The following is a 22,832-nucleotide window of genomic DNA, read 5'->3' as shown; positions in this document are numbered from 1 at the left end:
AATGATTGACATTACAAAGGCTCACTGACAGCCAAGCAGTTGGAAATTCAGAGTTTCCATGGAAATTGGACAACCTGTCAGGCGAACACATCGTCTCCTAACAGCATGTGTGTATTTGAGTCTGTTTGTGGGTAAATCATTAAATTTAGCAGGCTGCCACATGGGGCTAATGTCGAAGTTGTTCCACTTCTAAAGACAACCAGCGCGTGTGTGCACGCTCACTTGTGAATAGTGGCGCCGCTCGTCATTTGAACAAACTGCGTGACATATTCAGCACATCCTGAGCGACTCTCCAGCCTGAAATCTCGCTTCCTCTTTGGACACAGCTCTCTAATATTGTCCTGTCGCTGGTTTCTCTTCACCAAGTCAGGTGTGACGGAAGACAGACACTGATCTTTATTAGCATAGAGAAACCATAGTGACAGAGCAGATGGAAAGTACATCAACACGCTGAAAGGCAGAGTATATTAAATTTCATCAGCAAGTGCTGAAGTAGGAATAAGAGGCTCAGAGGAGATGGAGTCAATTTTGGTGGGTTTAGGAAAAAACAACCAGTGTGGCTGGTATACCATAATTGTATATAAAGACTTAGATCAAATGGCTGCTGTCTTTTTAAAATACAAGACTTGAACAGGAAGGAAATCTTGCAGGATTGTTTGAAATGTTTCCAGAAGAAAACAACAGCAGGTGTGTAAGTCGACGCAAACGGCACAGATTTCAAGCATGCTTTGTGCTAGAAAATCAGCTTAGTGTACAGCTCTGCCAGGCATACCTTCAAGGGTTTGTAACAGTGGAAGCAGATCTCACAACTTTAAGCGTCATTACAGAGTAATTAAAGAAGCTCAGGATTTCTTTCAAAAAGAAAAATACAAACAGCAAGTTAAAGACGCAAATATGTTCCTTTGATTCAGTATTTCACCTTTAATCACAGTTTCACAATGCCACCAAGTGAGGAAATAAAATCTGTTCACTGAAAAGGGAGCATGAATAAAAAGATTATCGAAAATAAACAAGGAGAAAAAGGGAGGAAGAAGTAAGCGGTGCATAAATAATGCAGCTGCAGCCTTCCAATACATATGGTTTCATTTCCAACTCCATCTATTTTCTACTACAGCCGCAAGGGAGAGTGGCAGCAGGCACACAATGGGTGGGTCGCTGCGCCAAGGAGCCAAGATAAACTACCTCTGGTTCGATCCTTATGCTTTGAGCATCAGTCACTCCCCCAAACAATGAGCCTAATGCAGAGTGCTTACACGTGGAGAGAAAGGCAGAGAAGAAAGAAGGAAAACACATATAGAAGATTCATTTGGGACAGACGGCGGACACTAGGTTATCACTCACTTATCACTGCTGTAGTGCAAGACACAGAAAGGCTGGGGAAATAGCTGTCCATCACCCAGAACACAATCAGTACAGTACATGGCTAGAGGAGCTAATGGATGTTTCCACAGGGAGGGCAATTTGGTGAATGGGAAAGTGGATGGGTCCATCATGCAAGATGGGATTATGTGTGATTGTTATCCTTCACAAGCGTGATACGACTGTCAAGGGGTGTAATGTATATGGACAGAGGAGACATTAAATAGTAATCTCTCCACAGCCCACTCACAGCCAATCAGCCGTCCCTCGTCCCACATTTTCCTATTCTGACCGAGCAGACGTTCTGAGTAGCACTTAAACAAAAAGGCTGCTGCTGAAATATGCAGAGCAGCAGCGCTCTCAAAAATAAATTAAATTCTTATCTGCGGATTCAATTCAGTGCATTTTTAACCAAATCAACGCAATTGTGGAATGGCTTGGCAAAACAGAGCCTCTGACACTAAAAATAAATAAGATGAATTCCTTTTCAAAGAGAACACATTTTAGAGAAACTGTAAAAACGGCCATAACCAGTGGTGTTCCCATGTAGACAAGGGGCTTTGCACAAGTGATGCGTGACTTTCAAGTATTAGTCCGTTGTTCTTTGTCTTATCTTAAATAAAACATGTTTACATTTCATCGGTACAGAGCAGTCATTTCAAAGTAAAAAAATAAAAACAAAAAACAAAAAGGGCACCAACGGCATCACATTAGTATTTGGCCAAGCAGTTATGGCATCATACATTTGCTTTCCAAGAAAAACCCAAGCCTGTCACAAGCTGCTCCTTCCCGCTAATATCCCTTCAGTTAAAGCTCCTGGTCTGCAGCTTCCCGTCGTCAGACATCCGGCGGCATAAACACCGAGGCCTCAGAAGATGTGTTTGAGGTGCTTGACGCCGTACGTCTTGAAAAACACCAGGAGGATTAGAGTCCACAGGCCCAGTATGAAGCCGTCAGGAGGATGCCAGTCTTTCTGCTTTGGTTTCTGAAAGGAGGGGTGAGGGTGAGGTTGGGGGCAGGAAAGCAGAGAGGAATGGGGGGTTGCAGGTTAGTAATTGTGTGAATATTTCTCCTGTTGAGGCCACTGCTGATTGTTCTGTCATTCACACAGGCAGGTTGGTGCAGAGTCACACATGCACTGACTTTATCTCCACACACACACACACACTTTATGTACACTTTCGGCTGTCTCTCTCTCTCTCACACACACACACACACAGAAGCAGAAAGGTTCACACAAAAAGCGGGTGGTACAGCTCATCAGTACACCTCCCCTGTCTTGTGTTTGTCCCATTCACTGCCACATCATCACTTTGTGTATGATTATACTTTTAAATCTCACCCGTATTAAACATGCATCTCACAAGGAGCACATTTATATGCTAATGTGGCGGCAATATTCCACAGAGAGATGAGATTTAACCTCTAAAAAAATCTTTCTAACTCCTCTGCTGGCGACAAAGCTATAGACGGGCTGTGAGGACGCACTTAAGAGATTTCTGTTATCCCTTGCTATACAAGCTGCCATTATCCAGTCAGGAAACCACCAGTCAGAAAAGGCATTCCCCAAAGCCAAAATCCCAAGACTTGGCAAAGACGATGACAACACAGCACAAGCTCCAAGTCTGCGTGAGTCACAAACGACAAACGCAACGGTAGCGCGGCGGCATACAGAACAGCAAAGCTGCTACAAAGGTACTTGAGAAACCACGATATTCCCTAGCCTGCCCGTCCGCTACTGCAGTAGCGAGTGTACATTTGTGCCTTTTCAAGTACATCCATATCAGTTCGACACACGTACACACTGCAGTAGGAGCTGGAGCCAGGCTGACAGCAGATTGACAGGCCCTGGAGGATTAGATACTGGTGTGAGAGCCCAGGCCAGGGTGATCATTACCCACAAACTATAGCCAGAGGGTGAAACACAAGGTTATAAGTATCATTGCATTACATGTAACCTGTATTAATCAGTAACTGTATTGCTGAAATTATGGAAAAAGAACATCACTGTGCAGCTAAATAGAACTTTATATCCGTTTCTACTTCATTACACATTTTCTGTATGGTTGACTTTCAGCCTTAGTCATCAACTCCCCCATAGGCAATAATTTCCAGCAATAAAAGCTCTGATAATCCCACTGTAATCTCCCTGTCCTCACCAAGCACTGTTAACAAGTTGATGAGTTTGTTAAAACCCTGATGATAATAAATATCCTGCTGACTGAGAGTGTCAGCAGCAGCATGTATTGTAATTTGACAATACTGTATTTAAATGAAAAAATATGATCATATTCCTTAAAGTTCTGTTGTGCTGTATAACCTTCACATACATGATGACACATTAAAAGCTGCTGAACTAAACTGAGTTCCTTTACTGCATTTGTGCTTATACAATAAAGTGACTACTGTACACATACAGTAAACCGGTTTAATCAGTACAGTGTCTGAAATTACGAGCCAGTAAAGACAGAGTGTCAGTAAAACACGTCTTTGGCTCCTAAAATCTCCACTGGCTGGTAACATTTGAACGCCTCAGAGTGTTTTACACTCCACGCCAATCAAATCAACTTCCTACAATAGCTCAAATGGTTTTCAAAGGCTGACTGTAACGCTGCTGCAACACAAAGCAGCATTACCTCAGCTTGTGGAGATGAACTTGACCTACCACATAATACGGCGAGTCCTCAAATAACACACTGGAACAGGCACGATTACATGTTTCTTAGAATAATGCATATTAATTTGACAGGTGAAAATTACTGTAATTTCTTATTATTAACAGCTCTTGGTAAGTGAGGCGAAAAGTTAATTTCAGGAACTGTGTACTTGTGCCTCTGTGTGCAGGGTACAGTCTTCTCAATGCTGCCTTTTCAATCCAAACTCCAGGTTACGTGACAACGCTGCCAATTTCCAATGTAAGACTGAGGACAGCAAGTAAAATTGGATTACGTCTGACTCCAAATTTATTTAACAGCTCAATCAAGTCAAATCAATAGAGCTCCACTGCCATTCAGAATGCTAAACCAGAGAGCTAGGCGTTGCCATCCACATGAGCCCTGAGCGCCAGGCTAGGCACAGAGTTGGACAAAGTCAGGGCAAGAGGTCCAAGGCAAAGAGCTTTATGAGTAAAAGCTGCATTCACACTGGAAATATATAAATTATTTTCTGGTAAGATTCTTTTTTTCCATTTCCAACATATTTTATTTGTTCATTTTATTGGCTGTCTGGAAATGACCATTAAATTAGGTGATAGACAAAGACTGACGTTAAACTCAGGCTTAGAGAAGAACTGTGGAACATCTGCCACGTAGTGAAATGGGTCAGCCCTTCAATGATGCGCCATAAATGCAACGCATCTCCAGCAGATCATGTGACAGTGACTTCACCGAACGGCAGAGACAATGGAGATCAAACTATAAAAAGATGCTTCAGCGTCTGATTCAAAGGCGCTTTTGTGACAATGACAGAAAGTACAGGACAGATCTCAGACAACAGACATGAAAGTGGGCGGTTAGTCCAAAAATAGCAGGTCCTGAAAACCTGTTTCTTCAATCAGTCAATCAATTTTTATTATGGGTGATGGGGTCTTTTGTGAATACTCCTCTGCCACAGTTAGAACATCTTTATTCATTTCAACTGGGACATGTAAAGTGGGCATGACTAAGTAGTATAAGATCTCTGGACTTGATGTTGTACAGCTACTGCCAGTCGAGTCTGGTGCTTATGAACCATATTTTTAGGGGCTTCAGAAAAAAATGCTGAGACAGTTCAGGCTGAAGATTGGTTAAATTGTAAAACACTGCACAGAAGCCAATTACAAAACTGGATATTATCGATTTCACAAATAGAAACTTGCCAGTTAATGTGCACGTATTTGATTTGCTAAAGCAGTCACATTGTGTTGTGGCAAACATTAAGCCAGGTTCAAATAGTGCTCTCATTTAAATAAATACAAGAGCTACTACTATTATTTTACACAAAGCTAAAGTGTGCTGTACAAAGCTAATTCCTCATTTAATTAAGCAGGGACTAATTCATTCTTTATTCTGAGTAAATTAAGTTATATTTTAAACTAAAGTACTGCTGCGACTGCTTCAAGGCACTCTGCTCTTCCAACATGTTTTATGTTGTTGCCGGGTTATATTGACCTTTTTCATAGAAACATGGTTCTTAATTTGAAAATAACGTGGCATTAGAGAAGCTCAGAGGTTCTCAAACTATTGAGGCCCCTAAAGACAAATATGACAGGTTACAAATTGTACTGTTAGAGTGATTGATGAGCGTTCCCTGCTGTGTTGTGGCTTTTCCTTTAGAAATACTTCAACTTATCAGGAGCCAAGAAGAATTAAAATGACAATCTGCAAATATAACTTTGTTCAGCGTGCTATGAGAAGCCAGAATTAACTCCAGAGACCAATCAATATGAACAGACTTCTTTCCTGATATGACTGATATAAATAATTTGCCCAAAACATTGTCTAATCCACAAACAGCACATTTTGCAGTCATGGTTGCAGGTCGTCTTTCAACCGCTTGTTTTTTTTGTTGTTTTTTTTTTTGCAAAAAAAACCCCTCTCACAGTTTTGAATGCTGGTCCGTTTTGACCCGTCTGTTCTGGTTTAGCAGAAACAGAGGCATCGCCCCAAATCCCAATTAAATTTGCCAGCATGCTTGAGTTGTTGTCCTCTATGTTTTCCGGTCAAACGGAGACAGAGCTGCGATGGTAGTGATTGGTTCCATGGAGAGACTGACATAATTACATGAATACCCATCTGATAATTGTCATCACATGCCCACTAATTCCAAACAGCATACAAATGTGGTCTACATTATACATTCAGTGTTTGGTTTCCTGCAGCTACTAAACTGCGAGCATCTGATCAGTGTTGCATACAAAATCTGAGTTAGGACACTTTCCGCTACAGCCGTGGTGACAAAGTAGCCGACAGGAAGACGAGGAGAGGAGCTGAGGGTGAAATACCTGGAGGACGAGACAGAGCCCAGCCAGGGACGCTCATAAGAGATGACTGGGAGCACGTGGCTGCTGGGGGCACTTGACCTCTTGGCAATGGTAGACAGAGGTGTGCATGACTGTGACTCTGCGTGTACATGCATGTATGTGTAAGCGCGAACCCCTTGGGTAAGGAAGCGCAGAGGGAGATGGATCGACTGTGACAGGAAGCTACGTCAGCACAGCGGGCAGAGATAGGAGCATATGTCAAGATGTAAGTGATGGAGAGGAAGGGAGACATTAGAACAGAAGTAGGCAGAGAAAAGAAGAGTGATACATAAAGTCTGAACACTCACAGGCAAATTATATTATGATTATACTGTATAATTAGAGTGAAAACCCTGCAGAAGGCACGCATTAAAAATGACCCAAATATGAATGCATTCATACTTACTAAGTAAAAATGCATGTTACAGGGCCTGTTGTGTTGGGAACCCTCCCCACATAAAACTTACTTGCAAAATTATTATTTACTTCACTGTTAAACACTTTATCTGTGCTGACTGGGGAGGTTCTCCCCTGTGGATGTGCAACAGACTTTAAGTGATTATAATAAGCCTGTCGTGAAAATGAAATCTGACTAAAAACTCTCCAAATGCTGCCTTCATTACACAACCGATTTTTTAGCAACGTGAATTCTGCAGTTAATTATTCAATAGGTTTTAGTGTTCAAATGACAAATTCCTATTCTAATGTCAAATGAAATGTCGCAAAAATCACATGTGTAGTTTTTGACTTTCAAGAAATTAGCAAAAAATTCTTATAAAACATGTTTTCACTTCATCATTAGTCATTATGCCAATTTTATCCATATGGATTTAAATCTGCTACACAATAAACATGGAAAAGGCCCAAGTCTGAGTGTAGTGTGGAGCAACAAGTCACAGTCGTTATCTTTTTGAGCTACCACTGCAGAGCAGAGATGCTCCGTTTCACATGTAATAAATTTAATTAATTGAACGGCAATGACCCCCCCCACACACACACACACACCAGAAAAGCTAGATCCGTCAGCCCTGTGACAAACCTGGAGTTTGAGGAGATTTCTACAACACATCAGTGTAAAAGTTTAGTTTTTCGAACAACATGATGTCCTACTCCTACAAAAACTAAATGCTGTGGATCACGACAACAATCTTATTGTTATATATTGACTGACATGTCGTAATAGGGTTTGTTTTAAACCCAGAGAAAATATTTCTGAAGGCGACATCTGCCTTTTCCAAACCTTGCACCTTGTCCTTAGCCTTTTATTTACCCCCCTCCTAAAAACACACACACACACAAACTGCAAGTAATGCAGCAACATCGGCACGGAGAAGGCAGAGGAAAAAATATTAGCCACAGAAATGCGAGAGGAGCAGCAAGCATTCACCGACCTTCACTGACGGAACCATTCACATCCCACTGCCAAGGACAGGGACCTACAGTGACGTAACCTGCCTCTATTACACACACTGTGTGTTGCGTATTCAATTCACCAGTAAAATCAATTAACGGCTACCCATCTGATTGATTGGAGCTAATTAACATGCCCATGCAGGATGCTAATGGTCGTTGAGGGAGGTCTGAGACGCTCTGCCAAACACTAGCACTCCAAGGTCAAAACTGCTGCAAATTTATGTTGAGGAGAGCCGGATGACAGAGCAGCAGCCATTGTGTGCTGCCAGGACACTCCACTGTATTGCCTTGACATTTAAGCTCTTAGCAAGTGCTGGGACAGTCAAAGTAGTGGGTGCATTATTCTCTCATAAAGAATGTTTTGCTTTTCTAGGATATTATTTGTTCTTATTGAGCAGTGAATGAAATTCTAATTGATGTTTGACTAAAATGGAAAAAACGGTTGTTGGAGTGGGTTTGGCCTGTGATCTGTACAATCCCAACATCCACTTTTTGAAAAGTGTCATTGTTGCAGCCTGAGTGAGAGGAAGGAGGATTTGGCGAGGCATGCGAGGGAGGCAAAGCATTAATTTTCACTGTTTCCATTTTCAATTGTTTGGAGCCATATGGTGTGGCGTCAAGCTGGCGAAAGAACAAATAACAATTTGCTGCCAGAGACCAGGGCTCGCAGCGGCAAAGGAGAGGAAAAAAAAAAAAAGTGGAATACACAGGAGAATAAAAACACAGAGCTTATTCTACTTATTTCCAGTACGGAACATATTGTGATTAGTTGTTGGCAACGCAGGGAGATGTGTGAGGTTCAGAAGAGAAGGTGGTGGAGGGAGTCACCCGTTCACCACCAGTGAGACAACTGCCAACGATGACAGGACATTAATCAACTCCACACATCCACATACACATGAGGAGAAGTTTGTCTACAGACAGCATACCGCACAGCTTTATATTTCCACTGTCAGCCACTGTGATGACTTTTCTATTTACAAGCTGTCGCCTGGTCTACTAGCAAATGGAAAAATGGTTTTCTTAGAAGATAAACACAGCGAGAAGATTTGTTTTTGTTGGTGGCACAATTGAAATCCACTTCAGACAGTTTTGGGAATATTTTAGACATCAAATCTTATAAGATTCAATCTCATCTAGTTCTTCAGATGAGTGCATTTGATCAGTGACAACAAAAGGCAGCGACAACAGCATGAAGACCAAGATATCTCAGAGAACTCTGAACACAATATGACAGCTAATCAAAAAAAAGGGGGATTTGTCAATAGGCTTGATGGACATTGGTCATTTTGCTGCAGTGTACTGTAGATGGACTTGAGTAAAGGGGGGGGGGGTCAGGCTGTCAAGACTCCCATCTTCAAACCAGTAGGAGTTCTAGCCACTAATCGAAAACTCAGCAGCAGTAGTTGGATTGACTGTACTTGTGTGTTGCACGTGTGTCTGCATTTAAAAGGCAGAGGGGTGGGGTGGGGTGGTCAGAAAGAAATATATTAAAAAAAAAAGACAGAAAAAGCTGTGTGAGGAGGGGGGGGGGGGGGGGGGGGCAGACAAAAGGGCCAGCAAAGATATGAAGCCAAGCAGTAGAAGATTAATATGGTGCGTTTGTGTGAGTGAGTGTTCAAGCTTTCAACAGTGTGATTGAAAATTATGGACACAGTTTATGGGGCAATCTTATGTGCACAGCAGGAGGCCGACTTGAAGCCAGTTCATGTTTGCTATGCTTCTGAGGCACTCCTGAGCTAATTTCCCAGAGTGCTGCTGGGTGTGGAGACCTCTCCTGTTTCCCACCGTGATACTCAATAAGTGTCTGACAGGCCTCAGGGCTGTGGTCAGCTTCACTTCTCTGGAAAGACGGACTGTGACTCCTTTTTTCACACTAAAGCTGATGTCTACCAGGGATGTTTCAACCAGCGGGACTCAAGCTTTTCTCTGAGTTTTGTTTACCACCTACTTAGCTAGCTAGATTTAACCTGCTGCTATAAACACCAGAGACAAAAGAAGAGAGGAGACAAACATCATTTTAAAATCAAACATCAGCAACTCCAGCACAACCGCAGTAAGTGAAATCTGAACCAGAAGCACCAGATCTGACCTCAACAACTGACTTTGCTTCCTAATCAAAAACAGACTAGACGAGGCATCATTTCACCTCTTTTAAAAGATCATTGTTCTGGAAACTTCACAAAACAGCTGCTGTCATCCTCCAAAGGGAGATTTGACACGTGGCATGGGGGGTGCCACCTGAAATGACCTCAACATTTAAAATTAGACCAGCAATAGCTGTCGCAGTGAGACAGCTTTGATCATTTCAGCTGTGCATGCCACCACAATAGATTCAAAATGACACAATCAAGATGTGATTTATTGCAGTCAAATTGATTCAACCCCCTTCAGAATGAAGTCTGAAGAGAACATGAACTAAAGCCTTGTTAAACTGTTGAAGAAAGTTTAATTTGAGGTGATCTTATTAAAAATTAATTTAATTTAAAATTGCTGTGGCTGCAGGGGTGCAGTCAGAAAATAACATGAAATAACAATAAAACAGTTTATAAAGTTACACATTTGTAATCAACACCTCAATACATTAACTGTACACTTCACAAACTTAGCGGTGATTCCTGGATAATACTTTGTAGATGCTCCTTTTGTCTTTTTAACTCCGGCCTGCTCAGAGGCAGCTGAACCCCACATGTAAACACCACTAATAACTGTTCTTGCCTGTGGCAACGATTAATGCGACTTCTTTACTTTTCTGAAGCACAAATTGAAGTGGAAGTATAGAAATAGTATTTTTAATAGGTTTATAATGGAAAATCACAAGCATTATACGGGACCCAGGACCGACTATTTTGAATGCAGAGCACATGTTGTAAAGGTGGAATGAGGAGGAATAGGTGTTCATTTGTGAAGGTCGGCCCGGCTGAAAGCCACAATCCATTTGAGAATGAGGTGAATGCACAATTTCTCGCCACAATCCTGCCTATCCATTCTGCTGGATTTCACGGTGGCCCCTCCACACCGAGACCAGGAGGCACTTGCATTTCACACTTGGAGCCGTCACCATGGAAACGGCACAAAGACATCTGTTGGTGGATGTTGCACATAACTTTCTGCTCAGTGTCCAAATTAAGGATGAGCGTGGACACACTTCAAATAAGAAAAACACAGGAGCCCGAACAAATGGCTTCCCACGCAAAGGCATAAAAAAGAAAATGACCAACGTGACACCTAGAAGTCCCATTTGAAATAAAATGCATGTAAAAATGAAAAAACACGGGCTTGTTCATGTGGTTTTTGAGTGTCCTCAACTGACCCTGGTGTGCGTGTGGGTCTCTTACCTGATGGATGATCTCAGAGACTGGCAGCTGGTCCACATAAGAGTACGTCTCCTTTTGCAGCTCTCCATTCACAGCACTGCAACACAAAACAGCGCTCTTTTAGCATCTACCTGAAGTAAGTAAAAAGCTTTTGTAATGTGGGACACCATTAGTCAGTGATGAAGAAAAGCTGTCAGGAAGAAGAACAGACTGCTGGCAGTGTGTGTGTGTGTGTGTGTGTGTGTGTGTGTGTGTGTGTGTGTGTGTGTGTGTGTGTGTGTGTGTGTATGACTGACAGATCATTTCAGAGCAGAGTCGGAGTCAATGATATGCAGTGTAAATTAATGCAAACGATCCCATTTTTTACTCTTGATAAATGAAAAACGTCGTGAAGAAAACATAATTGAGTCAAATTTATCTTGATAATAATGGATGTTATTAGAATGGATTCAGTATATCACTACACCACTCTGAAGAGAAATAGAACAAAACACAAGTTTAAAGTGATGTATCGCCTAAAATCTGTCTTTTGAGCAGCCCACTCACTCCCTTTTTCACTTTAACGATTTCAGAGGTGTTCACAGAACACCCAGGCACCCTGCACTACCCACGGCGCTCTCTGCACTTTGGTTGCTTTATCTAAAACCCGAGTGACCATCAATGCAGCAATCAATAAGAGTTAGAGGGAGCTTCTGACTCAACTTCAATACTCATACGTGGTTGCCGTTCCATTTGATCAGGTAAACAACCTCTGGTACAGATTACCTGTTGTTGTTGAACATCAGCTCTCCTGTGTCTCCTTCACTAAGATTTTACAAACACCCACCACTCCTCTCATTGTGCTTTTCATGGTTGCCAGGTTATGCAAGAAAGAAAGAAATTATTAAAAATTCAACTTCCAAAGAGAATCTGGCCAACTTTACGTTTTACTTGCACTGATAAATTACCAGGATCCATTAAGTGCTGCCTTAGTAAGCAGGAAGTAACAGCACAAAGAAAAAATAGCATAAAGGAAATTTAATATAGGAAAGTGAAATTAACACGGTCAGTATTCGTCTTGATACATGCACTTAATGGAAAGACGATCCCACAAAGGCTTCGACTAACATCTTATATGTATTTCAACATGTTTCACACTCTCCTCGGGCAGTTCAAACTACCCGAGTCAGTCTGTATTAGCCTGGTATGGTGACAGGTGGCTTGAAATTTGTTTTTAAAGAAAACATCAAAAAGCAAAGACGAATGATGTGCATTAGGTTGTGGATGATTTGTGATGTTATATGCTAGTAGACTTTAAAAGTTTGGGCTTTCGGGGTCGAGTTTCCAAAATAAAAGAGTTCCTTCTGCAAAGCTCTTCCTAGAATTAGACATTTAAAGCGTTCAACTAATGCCACACGTATTAATGAAGTAAGCTGAGGTTTAATATCTTGCTCAAGGACATTACGAAAGGTCAGCACGTGGCAGGTGATGGATGGACATTAGTTAGCGCGAGACAAGACGTATTAAACCGGTGACCTTTCAGATACGGAACGGGTTTTCCAGTCACAGGGATTTCTTGCTAGTCCCCTGCTGTTGTCCAAACATGTTCCTTCATAACATAACATAAAATGTAACTACATGATTGGGTGAAAAAACTTCTGAAATTCACTAGAACTGTTTGGATCCACCAACTTCTCCACAGTAGCTATAGGATAAAACGCTCGCATGCTTTCAAATATGCCTTTTTTGAGAGTTTGTTTGTCTCCAACATCACAGTCAGGCAGACAAGTCTCTGCTAAAGGTCACAGTCGAGTGGAGGTTCAGCTGAGTGCCTGTCTTTAGCTAATCAAAGAAAGTTCAGGGCAGACAGCTGTTGACAAAGTGGGCCACATCCCCCAGTGAGCCACTGTGGCTCTCCTCCAACCACTTGCAGAGTAGAGCAACCTGTTCTCCTTTTTCTTCTTGGCCCATCAGTTTTCTACTATTTTTCCTCTCTCACTTCCGTTTCTGTTCAACTTAATTTCTCTCTCTTCTCAATACGTCGCTAGCTGCTCTGACAGAAACACAAACAGAACCAAACGAACATGTCAAACTACTTTTCTATCCTTTCTGGAAACGATTTTTTTTTAATCCACTTGAGTCGATTCTAATGATGTTACTGACCCTTTCACCCAACTCCAGCTCGGGTATCACTGCTGTCTCCAGCTGCCATCTTTAGGTCAAACAAATTTCCTTCTAACATCTGTTCTACTAATAGCTTTAAAAGTTTTTGTAGGCTCTATCAGGCACTGCAGGTCACTACTTACACAGTTTACATTATAACTCAGTGGGATATGAATTCAGCTTGAATTATCTGAGGAGCTGTGTGACCCACAGGAATGAGTTTTAGTCAATAACCACCTATGGCTGAAAGTGAGTAACTGCATAATGTCATTACACTGTTAAGCTTATGCATAATGAAGAGGACTGAGGGGGTCTATTAAAACATCCTCTCCATCAAGTGCAATTCACTTAATGAGAGAGCCTGTTCTGAGGAAAAACTGCTGTTTAGACCTAGTTTAGCGGAGCAGAGAGGGGACTGAGGGCAGGGGAGGGGAAGCAAGGTAGAGAAAGAACAAGAGACACACACACAGACACACACTCTAAAAAACCTCCTCCACTTGTCTGAGTGGCCGAGCGATTGGATGCAAGTGGATTGAAGCGGTACTATATTTGATAACGGCCTGTTTCAGAGAACACCTGTGCTCTTTTCACAGCGGGATCACACACACACACACGCACACACACACGCACACACACACACACACACACACACACACACACACACACACACACACACACACACAGTGTACTCAAACTCATTTTCAGGTCATGTGGAACGACATTATTTAACTAAACCTAAAGATCCTGTTTCATGATGATCCAGGTGTGTTAAGGAATGATTTAATCCAAAACGTAGTGTCAAAATAGTGTAAAGTGACACACTGAAATTGCATGTTTTGTTTGACCAAGAGATCCAAAAATATTCTGTTTACAAACACGACGTTTGAGAATTTTTCCTTGGAAAGAGTGCACAGATTAATTACTTAATTGACCAATCATTTCACTGCTACTGGCAAAGCAATTTTAATCCTGTACTGAGTGTTCATTTGACATTTCACCCATTTCAACCAATTAAATTCTATTTTTTGTCACACTTGCAGATATTTTCCTATAATTTAAATCAAGGCAGACATCACTTTTGTGTGTGTGTGTGTGTGTGTGTGTGTGTGTGTGTGTGTGTGTGTGTGTGTGTGTGTGTGTGTTTGTGTATAAACCCGGATTTTCTGTTACAGATATTACTTATGTGAAACATGTCTTGCAATTTGTTAATGGATAAAATGCTCTCCAGACCTTACGAGTGCACAGCAAATACTTCATTACCCACCCCTCACTGTAATATTAATCTCATCTGAATGGGGCTAAAGAAACATTAATGTCACATACAAAATGACGGAAAGTGTTATTAGCCTCTCTAATATGTTTGAACTTTCACAACAGTGTTTTTGATCATTCTTAAAAGTAAAAAGGCTCTACCAGTGCTTCGGTGCATCAGTAAACTTAGCTCCATTAAACATCAAATGGATCAGGGGATTGCTGGTTTCTTACATCAGAACTGAAGATAAAACATCTCTCTCAAGGACTGAATTAGGGCAACAGGCTGCTTGATAGCCCTGGTGCTGTGTCTGTGTTGCACGGGGGGTGGGGAGGGGCTCGGCAGACCTAATGTGTTGGCCTGTAATCAATAATAAAGTAATAGGGGAAGTTGTGCACAATGACTAACTAGCCTGAGGCCAAAACAACCAATGACTAAAACGGGTATGGCAATTGCCTCTAATTACTAATTAGCAGCCAACCACATTAGATTCTTTGGCTATAATACCTCCCAGTGGTTCAATTAAAGCCCAGCTTAATGAAATTAATAGAAGTGCGGGAGGGGTGGGAGGGGGGTATAATCATGAATAAAGTTTTAATTTCTATCACATCTGTTTGAAGCGAAGTGAAATCAATTCTTCACCCATAGCTTGATGAGGCAACATAAGGAGAACTGTTTGGATTTTGGCGCTTTAGCCGTTTCCTAAACTCCTGGTGATTATTATGGGATTAGTGTGTCTGGGAACTGGCTAATATGAGAAAGCATGCAATATGTCACCAGGCACAGAGGGTGTAGAGCTGATGATGTTGAAGGGTTTGACGCTAGAGCCATCTAGTGGCCAAATGTATTTCTCACAGCATGCATCAACCGGATGAAAATGCTGTAAATTGCACATAGATGCATGATGTCCTGTTTGCCACAAGGTGGCGCCATAGATAAACCTTTACAGCCACAGCTGCACACTTACTGACACTTCTGAGGAGCAACTGAACATCATAAATGTCCATTTATTATCCTCACTTAGCTGTGAAACAGCGCTTTAGGTGGCGGTACAGATGAGAAATAGCAGTAAATACTAATATCTAATTGATCTGTGTTGTTAAGTGAAACACTAATGTCAGCTGCAGCGTTGTCATAGCAACATCCTCAGTACGGTGTATTCGCCTGGAAACAGGCCACTCAACACATCATTAGCGGAGAAATCAATATCACTAATGAGAGATGTTCCAAACAGAAATCAAAGTCTAGTCAGTTGGGAACAAAACATTAAACCAATTTCGCCCACAGCACCACAATTAAACAAAAAAAGAGGATGACCTCAATTAAGGCTTTTACGTCCAGGTTGTCCCTAATCCACAACAAACATCACTTTAATTTTAGAACTAAATGTACTTCAGTTGTTATTATTTGCACTATTTTAGGTTCATTATTATATATTTGATGTTGATCTATTTTGTCCCAAACACATAATAAACTACTTGTTGGTGATATATCTTGAAAACATCTCACTAATACAACTAGGAAAAGAAATCAGCTTACTTCTCCACTTGCTTGATGTTGTCTGTCAAACTGATGGTTTCCATGGTGATCTCCACTTTGCGGACGCTCCCAAAGAAATCTGTGATGAGGACACTTCGAGGGTCCCGCAGGAACAGGTCAGTACGGTGGCCCGGAGTGGACACACACTGACTCTTGGGACACACTTTGAACTGTGGAAAACAGAGAAACCACAATTGGAGTTTGAGGATCAAGCAGCATGTTGTTATAGACCATCCAATTACACCAAAATGTACAAATACTAAGAATGTAGGTATCTACATATGGTGCTGTCAGAAGGTTTGACCAAAGGCATTAACTACATTGTAGAGGTCACTGAGGATTTTAATATTCAGACAGTGCCAACTAAATTGTATTTCCTCTGTTTTATACCACTGAGTGAGCTGCAGCTGGCAGCCAGCTGTACTGACTGTAGCTAGAGCTGCAGAGGGACATGTTAAAATATGAGGCTGTGTCATAATGGATAGAGACATGGTGCGTGACATTTGTGCATGTCATCAATTTCAAATCTTTCATGTGTTAGCACTGGGTTAATCCTCTTAAGTGTGCGATTCATCAGTGTGTTGTGCAGCTGGGAAAAATATCATCAATTAAATCAAGGTGAAAGTTTTCTCCATCAACCAAACAAGACTTGGAAATGATAGACTGCAAAAAGGATTATGGAGGGAAAATGGAGACAATTTCTGTTTCATCAATGGGCTCGCCAGCAAAATCCATAGTATCAGTATCGATCCTTAATTCAACAAAATAACACAAAAATAGTGGAGCTACAGAAACAGGAACAATGGAAAGAATAATAAGCATTAGTCAAAACACATCAGATGAGGTTGAATAGGCATGTGAGGTGAGGTGAGGTCCAGAGTGTGCATGAGGAGTGGTCCCTGAGGTCCATGGATCTCTGCAGGAGTGTAAAAGATGAAAAGGGAGGTGCTGCTGAGATGGAGCCGTGAGTTCAGCAGCATGTCCTCATCATCGCCACCATCATGTGTCAAAGGCCAAAAACCTCAACACAGCATCAGACATTCTGTTTCAAGTGCAAAGTGGCTTTCATCCAGAAACTTTCTAATAGCAGACAGATGAGAGGGCAGTGCAGGTCAGATACCGGCTCACGGTTGTAGGTATCACAACCCAAATGTTTTCGCTGGCCACAGTTCATATTGATGTTGCAGTGTAGAGCTGCAACTAGATAATTGTTTGGTCAAATATGAACCATTCTCAACAGTATGATGATCCAGATGTAGCTTAATGTTTGTCTGATTTTATCATTCATTAAACTTCAAAGACTGAACAAATAATCAATCAGCAGCTCAATGAACAACTGACCGATAGCCAGAGTGACCCTCTGTTGTTGTTCTATAACACACATACACTCTGTGACGCTGGGTAAAAGTCAGGCACACATCCTCACCAGGTCATTCATGTTGGTTTTGCTCGCAGGGTGGATGTCTTCCAGGAACTCCAGGAGGTAGAAGGTGTAGCGGTCCATCAAATGGACTCCTATGGCCAGATCTGGCTGGTGCTGGAAACAGACGGGAGGGAAAAGGTAATATTTAATAAATAATAAAGATAATATTCAAACTGATTTTGGATTCTGAATGACAGAAATTAATAAATGAATTATTGGAGCCGATCATGTTGGTTCTCAGATTATATTAAAAATACTCATTTTAGTTTATTGATGGAATTAGGTCAACAACTAATGATACCAAGATAGTGTTATAAGTAACTACATGGTGGTTTTAATTCCTCATGTTCTCTAGAAAAGGGTTAAAGAACATGGAGTCAGGGTGAACTGATATATACAATACATCACTGCAGAGTAAATGCATTAAAATTTCTTCCTTCTCTTAAAACCTTAACTCACCGCCTCCTTTCTTTTTTGTTCTCTTTTTGTATTAATCTTGTTTTGAATGTAAATTACAATGTGACTACCTGTTGAACGTGAACATACTGAAAGTATGAAAAAGAGCTTGGATGTGGACAATCTGTATGATACAGTGAGTGTGTCTGAACATCTGTCTTAATGGAATCAAACCACACTGGTTATTATGAAAGCTGACAAACTGATTGATGATTTTTCATTTCTCTCTTCCGTGTGAGAGCAGGTAACTCACCGACAGGGAGTCTTCTCCTACTTGGCTGCTTGCCAAAGCCATGATGTTCGGAGAGTAGAACCTCTCGTACATGGAGGCTCCCTGACAGGTGTCAATGATGAAGAGCAGCTCGTTGTACCTGGAGACACACACACGCACACACACACACCAACAAATAACAGGATGTACATTCTCGAACAAAACTTACGTGAGAATACACAGCTGGTATAAAACTTGTCTATTTGTTCCAATGAACTCTGGTTTCACACAAACCTTCTCACCATCTTTTATACTGCAGTTGCCATGGTGACAAAGAAAAACCAACAGCTCCATTCGGTCCAAACACTCCCACGCACACTGTTTCTCCCTCCCTTCCTCCTATTTTACCTCTACTGAAGACACATTTCTCTGCAAATTATTTCCCCTTGTTCAGATAAACAAATATTTTATATGCATTGGGCTGAATCAAGGTGATTTGGGGATGGCGAGGGGGAGACGGCAAAGTTTTTAATGGAGGCTGTAATTTGACAGTTCAAGCCTGCAATTATCACATCAGCATCAAAGCTGGCGTCACTAAGCTTTTATCTGGCAGCCTGAGGCCTGACTGTTAGCCAAACACTATTGATAGGTTTAGAGGACAATAACATAGAATTATTTTAGCTCATTTACTGTCTCACAAATTAAATTAAATTAAATTAAAACCTATCCTTTTCTAAAAACACTGACTTTAAAGACCACACTGTGAAAATGTGTATGAGTACATCTTACAGTAATGTATGTACTGTACTGACCACACCCTACTTCACATCACATGACTGTAACAAGAAAACATTCATGATTTAGGTTGTGTTGTAATTTATTTACCTTCTTTTCTGCCACATCTGCTCAAAAGCATCAGCCAGTTCCACGTTACTAATCTCCTCAGAGTCCTGGAACTTCAGAAAGCCATTTCCGCCATGGCCTGTTAAACAAATACATATTAATAATTCATTTCTCTCTGATTCAAAATGAAAAATATGATAGACTGTGAAATTAGACAGAAAAAAAAAATCTTGTGTATGGATTGTGACAAACAACTGCAACTTTGCATTTCAGTTGTACTGAGAAGCAGTTTAAGATCTAAAAACACTTATAACTACTTATTCGGCCAACTTAAAGCTACAATATGCAACTTTTAGGAATCAAACTAGCTGTAGCATGACACCTGAAATTAATTCACCAAGGGCACCAAATACACACGCAGTGTCAAACACATACATCCATAGCCAGAACCTGGGGCATCTTCCAACAGAGCCTTATGGGATTTTGAGATACAAAGTCTACGGGACAAGTGACGAAACACTTTAACAGCTTAAAGTTCTGACTCAGTAATGTCATCAACTGCTAGAAAAACTATCGCTCTCACAATAGAGGATAACATGTATAGAAGAAGTAGGGAAGTCTAAACATACACACCTCTGCTATCATCACATGACAACTGACTGGAGTGGATTTGTCCTTTAATTAATTACCTGTCAGGTATATGAGGATGTTGCTGCGGTCATTAGAAAGAAGGCGTTTGGATCGTGGCGTGCTGGGAGGCAGCCTTCCAGTCAAAACTCGCAGGAAGTTCTCCACTGTTACCTAAAAAAAAAACAGTCAGGAAAATTACAGTGATTTTTATAACCCAGCATGGATTAGAAGTGATAAATTATGAAATGTACATCTTCTGCTTCAGTGCACCGAGGCAGAGGTTTAAGACAGTGAGCAGACTTAAAAAGTTAAAAAAAAGAATATGATTTCTCCAATAAAACATATTCACAAATGTTTCCATCTTCATCACTAAGGTCACTAAGATAAATATTTTCGTCCCACTCTACTTATCTTTTAATTAAACTGTGGAATCAGTTATTCATTGTTTTTTTTCCTCCTTTTCTCCTCATCTGATTACCATTTGACAGCAAACATGTATTGGAAGGGCAGTGTTTATTCATATTTTAAAAGCCCGGCACAAAGCAGAGCAAATAATCAAAAACAAACTGTGATAAAAAGTGGATAAGCCAGTGTGGCTCTGCCTTGGTCCACAACAAACAGAACACTGTGGTGCTCCTCTATTTAAGAATTTATATGATATCAAGTCATTTCCTGGTCAACAGACAGAGCAAACACTGAACAAACAGTGTTGACCATAGAACCCTGCAGGTCCCTTCTGCACCTGTATATAACTCTACATTATGTTATATTAAACAGACTCTTCCTGAAGCAGGTGAAAAAAAGGGCCCCCACCAACACTATGCCACCCCTGTCCATTAGACACCACTGCAGCAGCTCCAATCCACCAAGGCACCGCTTATGCAAGACCAGCCAAGGTTTAGTATCTGGCACAAAGACATTAGCTGCAGATCCTTTAGGTCGAGTAAGTCCTGAGGTGGATCCACTGTGGATCAGACTCATTCCAACGCATCCTTCCTCATATTACTGTCAATAGCGACACACTACTGCTGACACCATTTCGGACATGCTCCAAACTATAACAACTTCACCCATTTGTAAGTTGCTCAGGTCTTTGCCCCTGGCTGCTTGTCCTGCACCCAACACAGTCATAACAGTACAAGTGTGTCTAATCCAGACTTTTACAATGTGCTGCAGCTATGATACAAAGTTATACTCTGAGAAATATTCTGATCCTCAAAGATCACTCTTCATGATACTGACACGTAGATATAAATTCCTAAAGTCAGTGGGAAATGGAAAGTGGAAACTCAATGTAACCAACCTCATATCCTCGGTAGTCCACCTCCACATCATCACCATACACATTCAGCTCCATGTTCTTATGGCTGAACACTGTGGCAGGTTTGGGGTTCCTGTGGTTACAAGCCATGTCATCAGCCAACATCAGAACTATGTGGCTGGGAAAAAAAGAGAAAAAGGAGAGAGGAGATTCAAAGTTATTATATTTGAAAATACGTGAAAACACTAATGCTATGTTATGTAGGTGAACACTGTATCAGTGTATAACTGTTTCCTATTTTACTTCAATGGACATAAAGTGCTTCCATTAAATACCTTCAAGGTCTGATCTCTCCCAAATTCATTCTACAGCATAACAGTCTAAATCCACAGTTCTCAGAGATGCTTGGAACAACTTTCCTGGCAAATACCTTGAGAATTAGATAGTGTCCCTATGCAACCTCACACAGTGTGCAGTACAAGTACAGGATCTGATATTAGAGTTCTTTAAATTCCAAAACTACAATCCGAGTTTTATGGATAAATATTTCAGCAGCAAATTAAGAGCACGGCTGTAGTTGAATCTACAAAATATCTGCAGTGGAAAACATGATATTCTCAAATACCCCATCAACTAACATCTCCCTAATAGCATAATTTAAATCATATTTCAGTGGCTATTGGTGGTAAATATATGTAACATCAGGTGATTTCTACAAGTGACACAGAAAATCTAATATAACAACGACAGCTGATTGTAATAATTACCTGTCAGGTATTCCCAGTCTTTTAACACTTCTGTAGACGGACAGCGTATTGGCCACATGACGGTAGTTGAACCAGAATCTGGACGTGCACACCTGTATTTGAGATGCAAAAATAAGACAAATGGAGAAGAAAGCGAGTGAATCAGGTGGAAATCTGTTTCTGCTGCTTCAACACTGATGCTGGAAACCAATTAGCATACACTGGGCAAGATGTCACATCAATTAATACGCACCAGAACAGCCCAGTTGTTATTGTGACCACTGCTGAAGAACTGTCCTGCATTATCCTGAATAAAAAAAAAAGAAATTAGACTCATTCATCTGCATTTACATTGGTCTCGATTCGCGACAATCACCAACAGCTTTAAGTCGCTAGCATGACAGCTGTGGAAAGCTAACATGAGAGCGACCTAGCAGGTTTAAATTAGCATTAAACACACAAATTGGCAGGATACTCGCAATCGCATACATAAAACATGTACTCACCTCAATGTTAATGCTGACTACTAATAGATACGTGCAAAACAAGCTTAATAAAGTGAGTAACTGCATTGTGCAGCAGTATTAGCACTGTACATCCAGGAAGTGAACCCGGTAGCTCCGCCCAACAACCGCTTCCGGTAGGAGACATTATAAAATAAAAGCTTCTGGTGTGGTGTATGAGGTGAATGTGCATATTTCATTTTGGAAGGTAGAAACTACCAAAACAGACTCTAAATTACAAAAAAATGAATGCATACTTGCCACAAAGACATTCAAAATGACCATTAGAGACTGGAAAATCTACTGAAAGATTTCACTGAGATATACATATCTAACTCAGTCAGATGTTTATTTCATTTACTGTTTATGTAATATTATTTATATTTACAGTTGAATATATTCTTTTTTATACTCTGTGTGTGGTTTTACAATAACATATACTCCACAATATATAACATACAACACATATAATAAAGGCTTGCTCAAAAACTTATGTACATCAACACCAGAAACATAAATCACAGACAGAGAGCAACACATGAATACATAATTTTTAGTTGTAAGCAAAAGAAAAAATAAAATAAATAAAATACATCTTTTAGGCGCATGCAGTTTTAAATGCAAACCTTTATTTGAGGCCCATTGCTACCTATTTACCTATAAAAAGTATGTGAATAGTGAATTAGTGATTGCTGAGTAATAGTAGGAGAATTGTGAGTTGATTATCATTTTATGGAC

The 22,832-nt window shown here is 40.8% G+C and overlaps 1 protein-coding gene across 1 annotated transcript; it reads right to left on the bottom strand.

The window, feature by feature from the left end:
• Positions 1 to 366: 366 nt before the first annotated feature.
• On the bottom strand, positions 367 to 22,208 carry pigk (phosphatidylinositol glycan anchor biosynthesis, class K). Its single transcript, XM_026375187.2, has 11 exons — positions 22,098 to 22,208; positions 21,845 to 21,898; positions 21,613 to 21,704; positions 20,888 to 21,023; positions 19,644 to 19,755; positions 18,997 to 19,093; positions 18,154 to 18,271; positions 17,448 to 17,558; positions 16,022 to 16,191; positions 11,110 to 11,185; positions 367 to 2,344 (listed from the first exon to the last, which is right to left on the bottom strand). Exons 1-11 carry the CDS (start codon positions 22,161 to 22,163, stop codon positions 2,228 to 2,230), a joined length of 1,149 nt encoding a protein of 382 aa, XP_026230972.1. The 5' UTR covers positions 22,164 to 22,208; the 3' UTR covers positions 367 to 2,227.
• Positions 22,209 to 22,832: the final 624 nt, after the last annotated feature.

The sequence above is a fragment of the Anabas testudineus genome, chromosome 17, assembly GCF_900324465.2.
Source record: "Anabas testudineus chromosome 17, fAnaTes1.2, whole genome shotgun sequence".
Classification (NCBI taxonomy): domain Eukaryota; kingdom Metazoa; phylum Chordata; class Actinopteri; order Anabantiformes; family Anabantidae; genus Anabas; species Anabas testudineus.
Note: the sequence above shows the minus strand (reverse complement) of the source record. Positions and strands in the feature narration are given on the sequence as shown.